This window comes from Mustelus asterias, chromosome 3 (assembly GCF_964213995.1).
Source record: "Mustelus asterias chromosome 3, sMusAst1.hap1.1, whole genome shotgun sequence".
In the NCBI taxonomy this organism is placed as follows: Eukaryota; Metazoa; Chordata; class Chondrichthyes; order Carcharhiniformes; family Triakidae; genus Mustelus; species Mustelus asterias.
The window spans coordinates 121,445,877-121,467,057 of record NC_135803.1 but is presented as its reverse complement, the minus strand read 5'-3'; the positions used below and the strand labels follow the sequence as shown (position 1 = coordinate 121,467,057).

At 42.9% G+C, this 21,181-nt stretch overlaps 1 protein-coding gene and 1 long non-coding RNA gene across 4 annotated transcripts in view; one reads left to right on the top strand and one right to left on the bottom strand.

The window, feature by feature from the left end:
- Nucleotides 1-9,277, bottom strand: part of adamts9 (ADAM metallopeptidase with thrombospondin type 1 motif, 9) — a 282,624-nt gene extending 273,347 nt beyond the window's left edge. For all 3 annotated transcript variants that reach the window (XM_078209509.1, XM_078209510.1, XM_078209511.1), the window contains exons 1-2: nt 8,949-9,277; nt 8,404-8,759 (exon numbers count right to left, since the gene is read on the bottom strand). In XM_078209509.1, the coding sequence (XP_078065635.1) occupies nt 8,404-8,759; nt 8,949-9,030 (438 nt within the window). In that variant the 5' untranslated portion in view covers nt 9,031-9,277. The remainder of the gene's footprint in view (nt 1-8,403; nt 8,760-8,948) is intronic.
- Nucleotides 7,220-17,004, top strand: LOC144491546 (uncharacterized). Its single transcript, XR_013497462.1, has 3 exons — nt 7,220-7,456; nt 8,990-9,186; nt 14,109-17,004. It is a non-coding gene; the product is annotated as an uncharacterized LOC144491546 (long non-coding RNA).
- The last annotated feature ends 4,177 nt before the right edge of the window (nt 17,005-21,181 follow it).

The following is a 21,181-nucleotide window of genomic DNA, read 5'->3' as shown; positions in this document are numbered from 1 at the left end:
GTGTGGAGAGATTGCATGCGGGGCGCTTTGGGCAATTTGGAGGCTGCAGCTGATTCCCTACTGCCAGTGAAGGGAGTGGCCCACCGTACTGTAGGATCACACTCTTCATGTGGACCATAAAGTTTAGTCCGAGGAGAATTGGCGCACAAAGGTGCGGTAACACAAGGAGCCTGTATCGCTCGTAAATTGTGCCCTGCACCTCTAGGTTTACCATACAACGTCCTTGGATCGGTACAGACCGGGACCGTGATGCCATGGAAATTGTCTGTTTGGCAGGTAGAACCCGGAGTCCACACCTTTTTGCAGTGTCAGGGTGAATAAGACTCTCGGTGCTCCCACTGTCAAACAGACAATACACAGTACGACCATTTACCTTGATGTTCATCATGGAACTGTCAAGCCTGTGATGCTTTGTCTGGTCCAGAGAGATCGACGCCACCGTTGGCCCCTGGGCATCACTGCATGCAGCCGAGGTTGATACTGAGGACCCCTGCTGGTCGCTCCTAGTCGTCGTTGACCATGATGGCCGCCCCCATGAATCGCACGTGGGTGAGGGCGCCAAGCGTAGCGACTCCTGGTGGTCTTCCTCCTCCTCCGTCAGCCACGATGGCGCCGTCCTGGATTCGCACGTGGTCGGACCTCGTGGGTACTGCGACGCCGAAGGAGATTGTCTCCGCTCTGGAGGGTCACAGGCTGCACTGCCGTTTTTGGGCTTCGACCTGCAAACTTTAGCATAGTGCCCCTTTTTACCACACTGGCTGCAGATCGCCGTTTTTGCAGGACACTGTTGCCGTGGATGCTTGGCTCCGCCGCAAAAATAGCATCGCTGGCCGCCTGGAGCTGCCGCCGTCGTCGGATCGATATGGGAGCGCGAGCCCGTGGGGCGAGGAGGGATTTGTGCTTGCTCTTGCCACGTTGTCTCCACGTGGTCTTCGGGGTACAGAGCCAAGCTTTTCGACGCTGCCTCCAGCATCTCAGCCATCTCCATCGCTTGGGTCAAGTTGAGGTTCCCTTTCTCTAATAGCTTAAGCCGGATGTACGAGGACCCTACCCCTGCTACGAACGCATCTCGGGCGAGGTCGTACATATATTGCTCAGCCGACACATCTTTGCAGTCGCAACCCCTGGCAAGCTGCAAGAGCTCATTGGCGTAGTCCTCCATGGTTTCGCCCGACTGCTGACGTCGTGTAGCGAGGAGGTAACGAGCGTGGATCTTGTTGGGTGGTCTCGTGTATCGTTTCTTCAAGAGCTCGATGGCCCTCGGGTAAGTGGTGGCCGCACGAATCGCAAGATAGATCGTGTCGCTTACCCTCGCATGGAGGACCTGGAGTTTGTCGTCGTCTGTAGTAACAGCTGCAGAGGCTGCCAGGTAGTCTTCGAAACACTTCCACCAGTGGTCGAAGGTGTTAGCGGCACCGACCGCACGTGGGTCCAGCGCCAGACGCTCTGGTTTTAATATTTGTTCCATCCTCCCTTTACTGTTGAGAGTTTTATGTTTGCTAATAAAATTGATGCGCGACAATCAAGCACGAGGAACAAGGCTTCAGCTATTGAAGGCTTTTATTAGCAAACAATGGAACTAACTAACACGAGTACACCAGTTCAGACTGGAGGGGTCCCGCCAGAGCAGAGGGTCTTATACCTCTCCCCAGGAGGCGGGGCCCGACCGGGATGTGCCATAACAACATCTACCACAGGTAAACACCCTAACCCAACAACATTATACAACCCCCACAGTGGCAACACCCTAACCCAACAGTAACATAGGAATAACCCACAGTGGTAACCAATGATGGTTCACCACAATACCTTGGAAAATAGGTGAAAAGACGGAGTGAGAGGAACAACACATAAATGGCATCACGAGTTTCATCAGGACTTGACTGCAATGTGAGAACAAAATTGAATTAGCTAACCAGAATTATGAAGGTAAAACTCCCCTCACAATGTTCCTACACTTCTCAGAGCTCTTCAAACACCCTACCTCTGCCTCAGAATTGTCAGTGAAGTGGGAGTCAGCAGGTAAATACATGCTTTCTGCTTTCACTTACATCCTCACAATGACACCTCCGTTTTGGTTACACTTGTCGTTTCTTCCTTTCATCATGAACACCACAGTAAATGGGCCCATTCATGTTGCAAATCATTGCCCAGAAATAAATGAACACTTGCACTCTTCTTGCAGGAGATGTGGCAAGCAACAAGGGGACAACTAACACCAGAGATCCAACTAAACTGCAAAACTACATCACCAGCATGATTGCAAGACACTTCAACAGTCAACAGCAGCAAACGGCAAGCATCTAGGCCTTAAAATAAAAGCAACATACTGTGGATACTGAAGGTCTGAATCACAGAATCTACAGCACAGAGACAGGCCCTTCAGCCCAAACTGGTCCATGCTGATCAAAAAGCCCATCTAAGCTAACCCCATTTGCCTGCATTTGGCCCAATATCCCTCTAAACCTTTCCTATCCATGTACCTGTCCAAATGTCTTTAAATGTTGTCTAAGTCCCGTCCTCAACCACTTCCTCTGGCAGCTCATTCCACATACGTACCACCCTCTGTGTAAAAACGTTGCCCCTCAGGTTCCCATTAATTCTTTCCCCTCTTAACTTAAACCTATGTCCTCTTGTTCTCGATTCCCCAGCCCCAGGAAAAAGACTGCATTCACCCTATCTATGCCCTCATGATCTTATACACCTCACCCCTCAGTCTCCTACGCTCCAAAGAAAAATGTTCCAGCCGGTCTAATCTCTCCCTATAACTCAGTCCCTTGAGTCCTGGCAACATCCTGATCAATCTCTTCTGCAATCTCTCCAGTTTAATAACATCTTTCCTATAGCAAAGCAGCCAAAACTGAATGCAATACTCCTGGGGTGGCCTCACCAACATCCTGTACAACTGCAACATAACTTCCCAACTTCTATACTCAATGCCCTGACTGATAAAGGCCAGCATGCCAAAAGCCTTCTTCACTGCCCAATCTACCTGTGACTCCACCTTATACAGAACCGTGCACCTGAACTCCAAGGTCCCTCTGTTCCACGATGCTCCCTAAGATCCTACCATTCATCATGAAAGTCCTACCTTGATTTGACTTTCCAAAATGCAACACCTTACACTTATCAGTATTGAACTCCATTTGCCATTTCTCGGCCCATTTCCCCAGCTGATCAAGATCCTGCTGCAATTTTTGATAACCTTCCTCACTGTCTACAATACCACCTATTTTAGTGTTATCCGTAAACTTACTGATCATATCTGAAAAAAAACATAGAGAACGTTCTGTTCCCAAGAAGAGTCAGCCCAGTTTCTCTCTCCACAGATGCTGCCAGACCTGCTGAGTTTTTCCAGCAATTCCTGTTTTAATTCAAGTCTCCAGACCTTGTTCAGCAGAATATGCTAGCACCATTCCCACTGATAGTATTGATTATCTGCACTATAAGCACAATTATGAAGATTCGTTCATTTAGAATAAAAATCACTCAACAGCAACTCACACTCGTACAGTGCATTTAACATAGTAAAATATCCCAAGGCACTTAACAGGAGTGATATAAATCGGAAAAACAGTCACAGAAGGAAAAGTCAGGACAGATGACATGAAGCATGATCACAAAGAGGTCAGCCTTAAGGAGTATCATAAAAGAAGGCAAAGAGGTTCAGGGAGGAAATTTCAGAGCTTGTCACCAATGCAGCTGAAAGCACATCTGCTAATGAAGGTGCTATTAAAATCTGGGATGTACAAGAGACCAACACTGGATGAGAACAAGGACCTTAAGAGTTTGTAAGCTGGCTACAAAGGTCAAAGGGACGAGACCGTAGATGGGGTCTGAACACAAAGATGAGGATATTAAAATGGAGTTTTTATCAGGTCAGGAACCAGGTCAGCAAGCACTGGAGTAATGGATGAATTAGATTTGGAGTGAGTTAAGACATGGGCAGAGTTTTGAGTGAGCACAAGCTTACGTAAGCGAAAGATGGGAGGCAAGCACGGAAAGTATTAGAACAGTTACGTCTAGAGGTAACAAAGACTTGGAAGAGGAACTCTGCAACAGATGAGCTTAGGTAGAATAAAAATAAAACAATGTTATGGGGGTAGAAATCAGTCAGTTAGTCTTGGTGATGGTGTGGATATGTGGTTGCAATCTTATCTCTGGGCCCAACACCAAGGGTGGAAACACTGGTCAGGGACTGCCTTTTGTGGTAGGGACCAAATGTAATGACTTCAGTCCTCCCAGTGTTAATACGGAGGAAATTTTTGCTCATCCAATATTGGGTATTAGACAAGCAGTGTGACAAATCAGGGACAATGAAGGAGTCAAAAGAGGTGAGATAGAGTGGAATGGCATAAGCATACATATGGAACCTGATGTTGTATCTTCAGATAATATCGAAGAGGAGTAGTATAGATGGGAAATAGAAGGGGGCCCAAGGATAAAACCTTGGGGGATTCTAACAGTAATACAAGATTGGAAGGAGAAGCTAATGCAGATGATTATCTGGCTACAAATCAATTGATAAGAATGGAACTCAGTGAAGGCAATTCCACCCATCTGGAAGACAAAGGTGAGGTATGGAAGGAAGTTAGTGCAGTTAATCATATTGAAGGCTTCAGATAGGTTGAGAAGGATGAGGAAGAATAGTTTTCACTGTCACAGTCATAAAGAATGTCATTTAACAACGGCTGTCCCAATACTATGACCAGGTCAGAAACCTGATCGGATTGTCAGTGTCGTTACGCACTAGATTAAGATACATATGCTTTGAAATGCTTCAAAGTTAAGGATGCACACAGATTTGTAAAGCGATAACATGTGCAAGGAATTTGGAGAGGATAGGATGGTTGAAGATGGGATGGTAATTTGCACAGACAGAAGGATCAAGGCGTCTTTGATTTAAAAGTTCTGATTAAGAATTTAACCTATTGTAACACATCTCATTTGCAAAACGGAAACATCACTAATTGCCGGATTTCATTCTGGGTGCAAATGTAGAGATATCAATGATCAAATGAGATAATAGACTCCTTTTATGCTCCGTGATTCCCCTCTGGTGCTGCTCATCATGAATCAAAAGAGTTTATCCTTGCAACAGAGCGCGTCAGCTTAAGAGATGGCGAAAACACACGTATCTCAATTGATAGGAAATGGAGAAAGGTTTGTGTGAGAATTTGCTTTTTTTAACCATTGTATATAAGCAAGCATTCCGCCCCCCCCCCCCCCCCCCAGCCCCACGCCCCCCCTCCCCCCGCTCCACCCCACACAACAATTACAAAAATGCACCTCTACTCATCTCCGTTTTGAGTATGGGAAAAACGAAGAAAGGAAATAAATTGTGACCTAAACTGCCAGTTAGAATGGAAGTGGTCAAATGTAGGGGAGGATAAGATTTGCATGTATTAGCACGGCTTGCCCCAGAAAAAGGTCATGCAGAGGAACTTGTAGGTATCTCAAAGTTGCAGAAAGAACAGTGTCATAATTCACCAGCAACTAAAGGCAAATGGGATCAGAGTGGCCATTGAGGGTTCAGCACTTACAAACCCAATTAACAAAGGGAGTACACTGCAACAGTCAGTGAATTGCATTCCAAAGAAGCAGCTTATCAGAAACGTTGTGTATGAGGTGTGCAATCCAGAAATAGTTAAATAAACAGCCACTCTGCACTGACTCACATTATCAGTGTAGCTTTTAACCTTCATACCATAGAAGCCCTCCAGACACCCAAATGGGTCATTGCAGGAGTCATTAACCTCCAGACTATTCAGACAACAGCATTTTAAAAAAATTAGTGACTCCCCAGCACATCACTGACTGAATGTAGAGATCAGCACTATTAATAAAATCATACTGTCAATGTGGAAAATATGAGATTGTACGCACCACTCTTTTAAAATGCTTTACTCCATCCTTAAAGTTACAAAGCGAATGCTCAGAATGGACCAGGCAAACCCAGTGCTTGCTCCAAAAACCAAATTCAAACTGAATCCAATTTATTGTCCCTGCAAGGGAGGCAAAGAAGATCCAAGCTGACAAGATAAGGCATTACACCTCATCTTGGGATTGATCCGACACACTTGATCTTAGCCAAAAGGCAGAGAAGCGATGCTACATTTGATTTTAGCTATGCACCACTCATCAAAAATAATGGAGCACAGTCTGTGTTTTCCAAGAAGTATGCATGATGCTGTTTTTACTGAGGAGTAAGTAAAGGGCTCACTTCTTGGAGATGCTGGTTATCTGGTTGCTAACCACTACAAAATCCTTGTCCTGACTGAGCAAGCATTTGGGGCGCTGAAACATCACTTTAGACCTGTTAGTTGCTGGTGATGGAAGAAAAGGGCTTTTTGCTCTGTAACTTCGTGAGGTTGCAAAATCTGCTGACTACTGTCACAGACTAATGCCTCAACATAAGAGAGAAAAAGTAACAAGCCATGGAAGAACAAGAGTTGCAATGGACTGCAGCAGAACAGGTACTGCAGCTGTGGGAGGGAGGGAGAGAGAGATGTCCCTGAGAATCTCACTGCCTCCTGGTGTTCTCCCAGTCCCCGGGAACTCTCAGTGAGACAGCGTTACTCGCAGTGACAGAACTGCTCATTACTTTTCCCGCTTGCTCGGGCGATGGGGTCAGTGTAGAGCACTACTGGACAACTTTTCTGCATAACTTGAAGAACAGCAGCCTAACTCTTGACAGATAAGATTGCACATTTTTATTCCCCCTTAAGTGGATGTTGCCAAGCGACCAACCTACCCCCGGTGCCAAGTTCAGATGAGGACGACTGTTGGTAATAACCCCCCCCCCCCCCCCACTCCTGCCCAGAGTTGGGGGGGGGGGGGGGGTGGCTGAGTATGAATACCCCGCTGGAGCTCCTCAGCCTTCATGGCAAATGCTCTTGGCCGAGTGAAGGCAGCAGGGCTCCCTGCACCACTCTTTAAAGGTGGATCCCAATAGTGGTGCCTTTTCCAAACTTTATAAAGGAAGGGCACAAGTCAAAAGCAAGAAAAGTGCACTATTCTTCACGCAGCACTTTCAAACTTTTGCTACCTTTTATATCCAGGGTGCACGTTTGTGTTTTTTTAGCTCGACATAAAGATGCCAAGGGATGCACAAGTAGCATTCTCGACCGCCTTAAGAAAAGTGACCGTACCTTCTTGAGCAAAGAACCCAGCTCCGCCCCACAACCCAGCAAAACAACTGTCACGCTGATAAATTAAAGGGGTTAGCTGCTGTCTGCTTATATACGGGCGATCCAGGTTATAGTGAGATGAAAATGGAGACTGCTCCGATAATCTTCTTCCCTCTTCTGCCCCCAACCAAAAAAAAACCCTCAAGAACTTGTCGCTGTTTCCAACACTGGAGATTTAAGTGACCAAAACAAAAAAAAAGACTTTGGGGTCGCGGCGTCACATCCAATAATTCAAGGGGAGAGCACTCCCAAATAGTGAACACGAGGTAAGCAAATGAAACAAAAAAAGGTGGTTTGTCCAGGAACTGTTGCTTCTGGATCTACAGGCAAGGCACTGTAAGCAACCCAGCCCCTGTATATATATTTTTAAAATACAGCAGAAGTTTCAGCAAGCATCTCCACTCGGGTGCATTTTGAAGTTTAGTAACATGCAGCTGAGGTCAAGAATGTTTGGTGTGCATGACTTTAAACTTTTACAAAAAAACCTTTACAAAGCAAAACCACCCCCCAGTAATTCAGTGCTGTGGGCAAATCTGCTTAAACCCAAGCTATCAGTCTGGGCGAAGAATTAAACCGGGAAATCAAGTGGGTTTGGCCAGAAAGAGTGCTGACTCCGCCTTGGCGCTGTAGGTTTTTAGTTCAGTGTTGTGGTGGGGGTGGTGCCTTTTGCTGAGTGTACACGTAAAAGAGGCGTCTTTCAACTGGAGTTATTACCCTCTTGACGTCGATCTCAAACAGAGAGAGGAAAAAAAACTTATTCCCAGGATCTCCGAAGCCCCGTGTTCCACCGTGCGAACTGAGCAAACTGCAATCTTATTCTGTACCACTATTCCAACCTTATTTAGAGATAGTTATCTTGAAGGTGTTTTTCATGGGGGGGGGGGGGGGGGGGGGTTGGAATGACGACTTACGCATATTACCCAGAGGAGTACGTTATGTTTCCCAGTGAGGTCTGGCTGGATGGTCAGCACGTTGTAGCACTGATGAACTTTTAATCCAAACTTCATTCCCCATTGGCAATCAGTGTGGAATTGTATCAATATCGTTATGTTTCCAAATTCAGACTTTAAATATCATCTGTGTCCCCCTCTTTACACACACACACAACTTATTTTCTTTTTTAAAAAATCACCACTATTATACAGAACAGTGATTTGGAAACTCCCAAAAAAAGTTACAATTCAGCATGGCGAGGGTTAAAAATCTTACTTACGAGTCCTGAGCAGAGGCTGATCACAGCTGTGTGCTCTGGTTTAGCATTGACCTGCCCTGTGTAGTAGCAGTGCTTCGTGTCAGTGTCCTCCTGGTGAAAGTCTGTCACATTAGCTTGTATCCCAAGGTGTGTAACGGTAAATATCGGCGCGATAAATCCAGAATCGGCGGTCAGGTTGAGGTGAAAGAATTGCCCAAATGCACTAATTCTGTAGTGGGTTGCGGAGGCCCAGTGATCGGTGTCTACGCTTCGCTTTCTCCTTCTAAAATGCATGGTGTCTGGGAAAGGTTCCCCACACTCACTCACTCGAGTGGGAGTCACGATTTCATAGACCGTCAGCTGCTCTCGTAGTTTGGCTGAAACAAGATAAAAATCTTGATTTAACACATGGGACGTTACCACAAAGTCATGCCTAAATGTGTAGAATTATTGACGATTCACTTTGATAAATGCTGTTCCCTTTATTTTTTAAAAAAGGCTTAATAGTTTTCTTTTTGCAACGCAAGGTAAATAATGCACGGTACACAATACAATCAGGTATTTACCTTGTCTTTGGTACATTTCTGGTGTTCCTTCTATACTGCAGGCGAAAAGTAACGTTACCCCTACCCAAAACACAAGATGCATGATTAGCGACTGTGCACCAAGAGAGCCCTCACCACAGGTCAGAACCACTGTAACTTAGCACTCGGGATCTTTCATTCAATTTATCCTCGATTGAGCAGTGCTGTGAGAGTCGGTGCTTGGCGAACGTAGCATCCGAAAGCGTTGGCGTAATATTAGGTAAGAGAACATAATGTAAAAAGAGGTGGTACACAGTGGGGGGAAAGTCAGTGCTGGCTAGTTTTTTTACATTACTCCCAGTGCCTGTGAACTCGAGGATTTGATCTTTTTTAGTTTGGGGGGGTGGGGGGTGGTTGGAGGTGGTTGGGGGCGGTGACGGCTCGGCGGACTCAAGAGTTTCAACCCTGCTAATCTGAAAACCATTGACGTCTCCCAGAGACCTCCCCTCTCCTCCTTATCGAGGCCAATGGTATGTCAGCCTGCCTTTGTCGGGCGGATACTAATCAAACGCTGGTACTTTTTTCCCCCCCTCTCTTTTTTTACGAACCTTCCTTCTCCAGCATCAAAAGTGCAGAAATATGCAAGAACAGTATGCAAGTCTCTGGAACAAGAAAACTATCTCAGCTGTGGATACTTTTGACAATTGTTAATTGTCTGTTTTGATTTACCAAGTCAAATATTTAAAGTGAGACTTTCTGTGCCCCCCCTCCCGCCCCCCAGCTAGCTATTGCCACTATCTCTCACTGTCAAAAAATACGGATTTCCTTTATTATCAAGAACTTTGTATAAGCTTTAGCATCTTTTCTTCCCCAGTAACTTAATTTCACCTACTTAAAAAAGGTTAAAATCTGAAACAGTGCCATTTTCTTTACAGTGCTGTCTATAGTTCTCAGGAATGTATTGCACTTGGTTTAACAGATCGAGGGTTTTAACGATCATAGATGCATAAGTAATTAAAACTCCAAGAGACAAAATAAAAATGGCAAAGGACACTGTTTACTTGTTCGTTATCTCTTGACTTTCTCTGAATAGGTCTTGCATTGCAGGAAATGCTCATACGTTACGCGAACCAGCGCTTGGACACAAGGGCACCTTATAATTTACCAGTTCCCAGCCCAATAATCATTTCCTCTTTGTACGCCTGAGATCTCCAGTGCATTGCCTCTGACAACCGCAGCCGGCAGGATGCACCACGACCTTGATGCGATTAGAGTGGGTGGTGGTCACAGGAACTACTACTATTCATTGTCTTCCTCGATTATATAAAGAGTCAGTTATCTATTTTATCGATGGACCTAAAATATATATTTTTTAAAGTGTGGTCCTGTTGTTTTCTCAAAATGTTAGAAGGATTTTGTTTAAATTTTAGTTAGCGGTGAGGGCTTTTTAAAAAGAAAACTTAAGTTATATATCTTACAGTATTCCTTGCATGAATTTGAGGTTCATCAAATAATCTGTTAGGTTTTGAAGTTTATTTTATTAGTGTCACAAGTAGGCTTACATTAACAGTGCAATGAAGTTACTCTGAAAATGCCCTAGTCGCCACACTCCGGCGCCTTTTCGGGTATTCTGAGGGAGAATTTAGCGTAGCCAGTGCACTTAATCAGCACATCCTTCGGATTGTGGGAGGAAATCGGAGCACCTGGAGGAAATTCATACAGTCACAGGGAGAACATGCAAACTCCACACGGACAGTGACCCAAGCCGGGAATCAAACCTGGGTCCCTGAAGCTGTGAGGCAGCAGTGCTAACCACTATTGCCACTGCTTCTTTTTTCAGAAGACTTAAGTTTTATCTCTTACAGTATTCCATGCATGAATTTGAGATTCATTAAATAATCTGTTACGTTGCAGGTGAAAAAAACTTGTTCCTATTCTGTCTTCATACAACTGAAATGCCAATGCACTTAAAGAGATTATGATTCCATCACGTCGTAGCTAGTATGCCACCCTATTGACATTTATGGTCTCCTCTTGATGCATCAGGAGATAATTATAAAAGAAAAAAGATCATGCACTTTGTAAACAGGATCTTCTCACAAATTGGCTTGTAGCACAAGTTCAAGAAGCCAACTTTGTGTTCACGTAACAACTGCAATAAAACTCATTAGTGAACACCATTTTAAAACAAATTCCACATTACCATGAATAGCAACACCTTTCATTTATCTCTATTTTTCTGCTTTTTTAAATTTCAGCATGCTGTCATGATATCACAATGGAGTCATTGCTTTGGAGTTCTGGAACCAGCACGGTGCTGACAGAATTGAATTAATATCAGCAGTTGCACACATCATTAATTCAGAACATTTCAGCTTCAATTGGGAATATTTATCTTTCTTTGCACTTGTCAGACTCTAACTCCTTCAAGTTAATTCCCCTGATAATTCCACCAGTCTTCACCCTTTTCACACCTTTGAGCTTTCGGGTTTAGGATAATTCTTCAGTCATTTTTTTAAAAAAACAGTGGCTTTTTAAAATTAAAATGAAATTATTAAGTTTTGCAATATTTCAAGGTTGGCTCACTAAAACTATTCAAGGATGATGTAAGAATGTAATTAATAGTTCACCAACTTTCAATATACAGCTTGATGACAAAAAAAACTAAACTAACTTATCAGTGGTACCCTAGAACTATTCAAACAATGATGAAGACACAAATTAATGTGTCATCGTATTTCACTAAGCAAGGAACAAACACCAATCGACCTGTCATTTCATTTCTTGACTAATTAACTGAGTAGAATTCTCCCCTAGGCCAGTTCTTGTCTATAAACTTGCCTAAGTAATATTTTCAGTAGGTACCTCATTCTCTTTGAATTAAAATTCTATGTATATTTTGAGCTCACTTAACATTTGTTGGGGAATGATTTTTCCATGCACAATGGCAACAACTTGCAATTATTATCACACCTTTAATGGCAGGTGGAGGGTGGGTATACTGTGGTGAAAAGAAAAATATATTTTAAAAGGAATTGAGAGCAAGCTGTGTGGAAGAGTTTGGTGATGACAGTTTTGTTGAAAATATTAATTTTGAGTAGGTTTTGGGAACTGAGGGGTTTAAGGTAGGTATTCCAGATAATTTATATTACTCGCGAGGCAAAGATTATGGGGGAATGCATAAATGCCTAGAGCAGGAGGACCAAAGGGTATTGGGAAGGAAAACCAGACCAAAGGAGGTTGCAAAAATCGTATGGGCATCATGTAAAATAAGACAATGAAAGTTAGATCTTTAGAAGAGCGTAGGGATGGGAACAAAAGCTTTTGATGGAGAACCTTGAGTTGTATTCAAACAAATAAGGATGGAATCGTGCAAACCCAGTCCTATGGAGCTGGACAAAAAGAAATTTGTTAACCATATCAAATGCAGTAAAAAGGTTGAGGAAGACAAGGAGGGATAATACAGTCACACTCATATCCCAATTTCAGGTGTGACTTTGGCTAAGATCAAGTGTAGTTTTGGCATCCTGCACTTGGTTGAAGTCATGAGGTCGCGCTGAGGCTTCATTTGAAGCAATTTTTTAAAGCGGCATCTCGAGCTTTTGGCTAAGATGCAAATGAGATCAAGCTTGGAGAAGGTGCAATGTCTGCTCCAATCAGCTTGGATCATGTAGATCAGCCCAAGACAGGAAGTATCAGCTTGGATCTGGAATGTCTCACTTGCTGAGACTTTGAATTGGACTTTGATTGGATTGTATTGGATCTAAACAAAAAAAAACTCAGGTGTGACTTTGACTATAGTATTGGTACTGCAAAAAGATTACATATTGGACCAAATGAATTCAGTAGATATTGGACCAAATGAATTCAAACAATGAGCTTTTGGAGACATAGGCAGGGAGCTGGAAGGTGACAATGTATTAGAACACGTTTTGAGAGGGAAATGTTAGTGATGAGATGGTGGCCAGAGAGGATGGATTTTTTTTCTGCATAAGAGGATAATGTAGTTTTTGAAAGGGGAATGAATGGTATCTGAAACAAAGAGTAATTTCTAGACAGCAATCTGAGGACAAGGAGGTGTTCCTGAGTGGGGGAAAAATTCAAAGGAGCAGGAGTTGGGGTCTCATGGAAGAAATGAGCTTGAGAGGTCAAATGCAGACGTGGGAGAAATTGCTAAGTAATGTGCACTGAAAGGTAGAATTGACAAATGACTGGTGGCAAATCAGGAGCAGGAGGAAGAGAAGCTTTGGTCACCTTTGGTAGACACAACTGCATAGATGGTCTTAATCTGAGAGGGGAAATTTCGAAAATCTCTGCAGTTAGTATTTGGGGTGAAGAGAAGAATAAAGGAGCTCGGAAAGTGGTTTGAGGAGGCATTGTGACATAGAGGAAATGAAGCATTCCCTATTGGGTGGTCTGAAATAGTAGGAGGTTGAGCGTAATGTGACATCTGTGCTGAACATGGTCTTGGCAGATCTGGAAATTAATGGCCGGACCAGATCAGCACCAGACGTGGTGAGCAGGAGTATTTCAGGAGAGAGTGGTGCTTCAAAAGCTGCTTATATAACGGCTGAGTGAATGGATGGCAACAATGAAACAGAGGAATTGGGCAAAGAAATAGGCAGTGTCATAAGAGTGGAGGGTATAGTTTTTGCAAAAATGTACAGCTCGAGATCACACGTGAAGGCCATAAAGAAAGTTGGATGGGTGTTGAATGTGGATAGAATCTGAAGTAGATTCTAGAATAATTGAAGCCTGTGGTGGATGGATGTTAATAAGTGAAGCCTCAAGATGATGAGGCTTGGACCTCAGCAGTAACGACGTGCCCCCTAAATAACTCCAGTATCGGTATTCACTGTTTGCTCACACACAATGGAGGGCTACCAACAGATATAGAACCACATCATTACACACCATTGCATTCAGGTGAAAATATAAGGTAAGGGCCAAAACGTGAATAAGCTCCCATCTTGAACTATAGTTTTTGCCCGAATTTAGTACAGATTTCAGTCATGTTACCACAGGGAACAACAGCCATGACTCCAAAAAAAGTAAACTCATTCATTTTGTGGAAAGAAATCTTATTTTTTGCATTCTAAAATTTGCTGTGGCATTTTCTGTTACAACTTAAGCACAGAATAAACCATGAAATGTAATGTTCCGTCATTTTGGAAAATGTTGTGATTTGCTTCCTGCTTACAGAACATTCGTCTACAAAGTAGTTATCACAAAGAAAGGTTTTACTGGGAGATGTGATTTGGCTGCCAACCACTTCCTCAGCAGGCTCTCAGATTGGAAACCATCACCATGGTGGGGACTAGTTTCTTTACCTCCTTGCTTGGGCCTCTTCCTCGCTCTCTCCCACTTGCAGCAGAATCCACCTACACAGCAGCAACAATTTCCACACTGGTTAGCAGATTGTACATTAGAGCTTCCTTAACCACACCAACAACAGATTCAAGTCTCATGTTTGCTGGCGGTTGGATTAGAGAACTCATAACACTCAGTGAGATTTGCTGCATCAGAATTAGCCCGTGGCGCTTGCTTGGGATCCTCACTGTCAGATGCAGCTGCTTCCTTTGCTAATGAGATGGATTTAAAGTGTTGAACGCAGTTAGCGATGAATTCTCCATTTGGATAGAGACATTTCACACGAGCAACACAATTATCAACTATTTTGTATCTTGCGATGCTACAATTGCTTCTCCCCAGGAAGAGCACAAGTTATCTAGACATTTTTCAATTCATTTATGTTTGCACCTATGTATATTTAGCATTGCTGGAAATCTGTAATGCCAGTACACAGCTATTAAGATCCTATATTACATAAGATCACATTTGTCTTTTGAAAGCATGTTATTAAGACTGTAACTGTACAGGCAAACTATTATATATGTTTTACCAAATGAATTAGAAATAAAGATATCACACAACATAGATATACAATGCAAAGGAATGGAGATATCTAAAACTGGTTCCCTCCCACAGTCTAAAGATATGCATATTAGGTGGATTGGCCATGCTAAATTGCCCCTTAGTATCCACAGATGCATAGGTTAGGTGGGCTAGCCATTGCAAATGCATGGGGTTACAGAGATTGGGGGAATGGTGGACCTGGGTAAGATGCTCTTTCAGAGTCAGTGCAGATTCAATGGGCCAAATGGCCTCCTCCTGCACAGTAGGGATTCTCTCTAAGTGGCATGCCAAGTTGAAGAGAAAGGGGTGGCAGGTGCAGGTATGAGTTTGCAGCCAAGAGTTAAGTTGCCTCTTAGGGTCCCAAAATGTGTAGGATAGGGGAGTAGTGGGCTCAATGGGATTAGGGGAATAGAGTCTGGGTGGAATGCTCACTCGGAGAGTCAGTGTAGACATGATGGGCCGAATGGCCTGCTTCTGCACTGTAGGGTTTTCATGATTGGTTTGGTTACTGTAGTTCAGACATTAAAATGTGGATTGACGATTATTTTACTCTCTATATATCTATATATAATGTGTTAAGATGCCTGCTCTAATCTACATCTGTCTGAATTGCATTATCTATTGTATAACGGCCGGAAAACTGATCCCAAGAGCAAGAATTTGGCTGCCTTGAGGGAGGATCATCCCCCCCCCCCGGCGGGGGCAGCAGCCAGGCCCAGACTTTGGGCATGACTTACAATCACTGCACTGACTGATGCATCAAAAGGGGATGGAGAATAATGTATGAAAAAGAGGCTCTTCAAAATCATATTGAAAAGGCATCGAAAAAACACAATTTCAGTGGATATTTTACAAAATTAAAATGTTATTTTTTTTAAAATGTACAATAATTTTGATCATATGATCACTTTTATAAAGTGTTTTAAATTAAAAATACCGACGTAAAATTTAAATATGATTAATTTGAGTGGACACATTTGTGCTGGTTCCTTTTTTGGTGCTTGAATTAGCAAGCACTTGGAGATAAGAGCGGTTCACCCACCGCAACATTCGGATCAGCGCACAGTGCATTCCCAGAAATGCGGGACCTCTCTGGCGTACGGTAGCAGTGAGCGTTGAATGCGTCGCCTAGACTGGCACCGCAAAATCCAACCCAATGTTAAACTTGCTATGTGGTTGGTAATGTCATTGAAACATCCTGAAGTACCTGTTACCCCTGTAGGTGGCACTGTAATAAGTATTTGTCAAGGGTGCCCCGCTGTGTTGTACAATTTAACAATGTTAAAACTGTCCCACTGAGACAAACAATGGCCCTTATTTTACTGTAATAATAACAGCGATGCTTTCAGCGCTCGCCATTGTTACAGGGGAAATCCGACAGTAACTTCTGGCGTCCACACGCACGGTTAAATGCGTAATTTACAGTTTAAGTTTAAAGTTCATTTATTATTGTCATAAGTAGACTTACATCAACACTGTAATGAAGTTACTGCGAAAATCCCCTAGTCACCACACTCTAGTGTCTGTGGTTAGCACTGCTGCCTCACAGCACCAGGGACCCGGGTTCAATTCCTGGCTTGGGTCACTGTGTGGAGTTTGCACATTCTCCCCGTGTCTGTGTGGGTTTCCTACAGGTGCTCCAGTTTCCTCCCACAGTCTGAAAGATGTGCTGGTTAGGTTCATTGACCTGAATAGGCACGGGAGTGTGACGACTCGGGGAATTTCACAGTAACTTCATTGCAGTGTTAATGTAAGCCTTACTTGTGACTAATAAATAAACTTTTTTTTAGAAAGCTCAATTAGCTGTATTTACCCATATTGAACCTTCACATCAATATCAAGAAATGGGAGGAAAAAAACTATTATGTAGAAAAAAAGACAATTCACTCTTCCAACTGCCACCAGTAAAATTATGCTCTGGAGTTGCTAATAAAATACTAATTACTAACAATGGTGCTGCTTTCAACCCCAAAAGAACAGTTTGACCTGCCATGTATATGATATAAATGATTACATATTTGCAGTACAACCAGCAATTAGTTTGTTGAAAAGTTATACTTTAAATCAGTTTTCAGCAAACCTGCCATCCTGTAAACTACTTCCAGACCGCAAATAGCCTAATAACAAATTTTCTATCTCCGGAGCGTAACTAATCTCTGATTAGATATCCTTTGATTACATTGTAACCTGTATTTATCTACAGGAGTCACTGTGTAAGTTTCCAGGTTAGCGTCTACTGAATTATAAGTAATGAAGTTATGCTACTAGAACATCTAATTGTTATGTTTGAACCAGCAATGCTCTCAACACAAATACAAAAATATGGAAACTATGATCACTGGATCATCAGTACTTAAGTCCAGAAGGAGGTCATTACGGCCAATCCTGTAGGCTGCACATTGGAGCTGTTTTACTGGATGGAGTAAGAAGTCTCACAACACCAGGTTAAAGTCCAACAGGTTTATTTGGTAGCAAATACCATAAGCTTTCGGAGCACTGCTCCTTTTAGGAACATACACACTGGATGGAAGCATAGATCAGCTCAAAAGGAGGCTATTGTCTCATTGGGTGGGATTTTCTGGCCACGCTCACCCCAAATCGGAAAATCCTGCCGAGGTCAATGGACCTTTCCATGGTCCGCCCCTTGCCTGCTACGATCCCTGTGGCAGGTGGAACAGGAAAATTTGCCCCGTTGTGTATGTGGCAGTTCTCTGCAAAGACAATTCACTTCGTCCCACTTCCCCGCCTTTTGTACATAGCCTTGCAAATGTTTCCTCTTCAGATAATTGACAAATTCTATTTTGAATGCCTTGATTTCAAGTGCCTCCACTGCATTCTCACACAGAACATTCCAGATCTTAATAATACACTGTATTAAAAAAACCTCACGTCACCATTGTTTCTTTTGTCAATCAACTTAAATCAGCATCCTCTGGTCTTGAGCCTTCAGCCAATGAGAACAATTTCCCCATATCAACTCTGTGCAATCCCCTCTTGGTTTTGAACATTTTCATAAAATCTCCTCTTAATCTTCCCTTCACTAAGGTGATGAACCTCAGCTTTTCCAACCTATCCTTGGAAAAGGTCCAAAGATCTAATCTACTAATTCTGTTCATACCCTCTCAAATGCCTGCTCATCATTCCTAAAATGTCATGCCCAGAATTGGATCCAATGGCATGATTTTCTGGATTCCTAAAGATTCTACACCTCATAGAATCATAGAATCCCTACAGTGCAGAAGGAGGCCATTCGGCCCATCGAGTCTGCACCGACCACAATCCCACCCAGGCCCTACCCCCACATATTTACCCGCTAATCCCTCTAACCTACGCATCCCAGGACTCTAAGGGACAATTTTTAACCTGGCCAATCAACCTAACCCGCACATCTTTGGACTATGGGAGGAAACCGGAGCACCCGGAGGAAACCCACGCAGACACGAGGAGAATGTGCAAACTCCACACAGACAGTGACCCGAGCATCGAACCCGGGACCCTGGAGCTGTGAAGCAGCAATGCTAACCACTGTGCTACCATGCCTGCCGCATCCAAATGACATTGTGACCCTAAATCCAGAAGTCCCACCTATCATTCTGACAGATCCTACTTTTGCTGGTAGGGGAACGGGGTCAGGATGTTAGTCCCAGCAGGGCCACTAGAATACAGTGCTGAGTTCAAACAGCCCTCATTTTTGCAAGAGTAAGGGCCTTATCCCTCAGTATGTGAGTTACAATTTTTAAGAGTAGATGTAAACGCTTGCAAAATGCAGATAAGGTCTGAAGAACAGTTAAGCTGTCAGGATATTTAAACCTCCTGCCAATTAAATTTTGAAAAAAACCCAACTGAGAAAAAATGTTCCATGCAATTTCAGTAGCTATTTGTTGACATAATCTTAAAGGCAAACCTTAGCATATTAATACCGCTTTAAATGTGCCTCAACCTGTTATTATCATAGTGGGGGGGGGGGGGGCGGTGACACGGTGTTAAATTCACAATTTGATTGACAGCTCCAAGAGATTATTAAGAGATTAGTTATCTTTGTGAGGTTATGAATCTAAATATTTATTTTTATAAAGAGATCAAGTACTTGCAAGGAGATTTAAATATATTGAATGAGAGCTTTTATCACTTTGTTTTACATAGTGATGTCCGTAATAGATACTTAGACCATTTCTATTTCATCTCAGTATCACTCCTCAGGTCTGCCTATTGGGGATACTGGATGAGTTGGCATGGAAGGCTTCAGGGCAAAAGGTGGTGGTCATCGGTTGGCATGAGTTGGTACTAAGTTGGCAATAGGGCTATAAGAAACCATGGGATTGAGGGGGACATAGGTGGCTTTGAGGGGCCATTTGAGGTTGGTTGGGCCATGGGGAGTGCAATGGGGTGGGGAGAATGGGGGTGAGAGGTAAAGGATGAAGACCAGAGGACCTAATATTCAACTATACAACTGGAACAAAGTGCCAAAGTACTGAGGCAGGCATTTCAATGAGGGAAATTTGCTGAGTCTAGGCACGTGCCTTGGGTATGAAAATCCAGGCCAATATTTCAGCTGATAACATTCTTGCTTTTGTATTATGTCCCTATTTATAAAGTCCAGGATGCAGTTTACTTTATGAACCACTTTTTCAACCTGCCCAGCCACCTCCAATGATTTGTGCATAGGTCTCTCTGTTCCTGCACCCACTTTAGATTTGTATCTTTTATTTTGTATTGCTTCTCTTTTTCTTGCTACTAAAGTGAATTACTTCACACTTCTTTGCATTAAAATTTGTTTCCACACACATGCCTGCTCCACTAGTCTATCTATGTCCTCTTACAAGGTTATAACTATCCCCCCCACATTTAAGTTTTGTGTCATTTAGCAAAGCAAAGGTCCAATTTCCTTGAACTTTCCCCTTCAAGTGTTTACTCACGTATTTAAATGGTCTGGTTGAATTGGTAGTCATGTATTCTAATGTATTCCAGATTTTAATGTACCTTTGCATGAAAAAAAAATCCTACCTCACCATTATGTGTCTAACACTAATTACAAACCCAAACTGTGTTCTTCAATAAGTGAAAATAATCTTTCAACTATTGATCAGTCTCTATGAATGGTATGCTTTGTCTGTCGAGCATGCAAGAAACAATACTTTTCACTGCATATTAATACATGTGACAATAATAAATCAAAATCAAATCAAATGCTCATAGACATAAAGTAAGGTGAGATCAGTAAAAAGATCCACCAAGTAATCAAACATGAAAATATATTTTTGTTTGCTTGGCTAGATTTCAAATTGTGTAACCTGATGGGGCTATACTTAAAGTAAAGTTTATTTGTTAGTCACAAGTAAGGCTTACATTAACACTGCAATGAAGTTACTGTGAAATTCCCCTAGTTGCCACAGTCCGGCACCAGTTTGGGTCAATGCACCTAACCAGCAGCACGTCTTTCAGAATGTGGGAGGAAACCGGAGCACCCGGAGGAAACCCACGCAGACACGGAGAGAACGTGCAAAACCACACAGACGGTGACCCAAGCCAGGAATCAAACCCGGGTCCCTGGCGCAGTGAGGCAGTAGTGCTAACCACTGTGCAACCATGCCGTCTCAATATTTATATCTGTCTTTCATGATCTTAGGATGACCCAGAGAGCTTTATATCCAATGAAAACTTTTTGAAATGAAATCACTGTTGTAATGTTAGACATTTGGCAGCCAAATGTATAACAATAACCAAATAACGGTCTGTTGTTTAGTTGGATGAAGGGCAAATATTGACCAGGGCGTTGGGGTAACTCCTCTGCTCTTCAAATACTGTCCACCTGGTAGGGCAGGTATGGCCATGGGTTTGAAGTCATCATTGGAAAGACAGCACCTTCTGGAGTGCAGCATTCCCTCAGCACACCACTGGGAGGGTAGCTTAGATTTATGAACAAATCTCTGGAGTGGGGCATAAATCCACAACCTTCTGACTCTGAGGTTAGCTACTGAGCCACAGTTGACACATACATGCTGTGCACACTGCAAGAACAGTGAAAGTGCTGCATATATCTTAGTAACCGGGGAAATATAGACTCAGAATGAAATCAGAAATGCAAAGATACATAAAACATGTCAGCAAGAATGCAGAGAGATTTTAAAAAAGCCAACACACATATATCTCAAGGCAGAGTTTGTGAATGCTCACAGATGGATTTTTACAGTCTCTTCCATAATTGTTTTGAATTGAAGCAGTAAGATTTCTTGCAATTTATGATACATTTTATAGTTTTCAGGAATAAATGTTGAATTAGAATTCCTGCCTCTTCAAAGAGATTGTATGGTTAGGAATATGTTAGTGTGTTTAATGCACTATATCCAGATCTAATATCT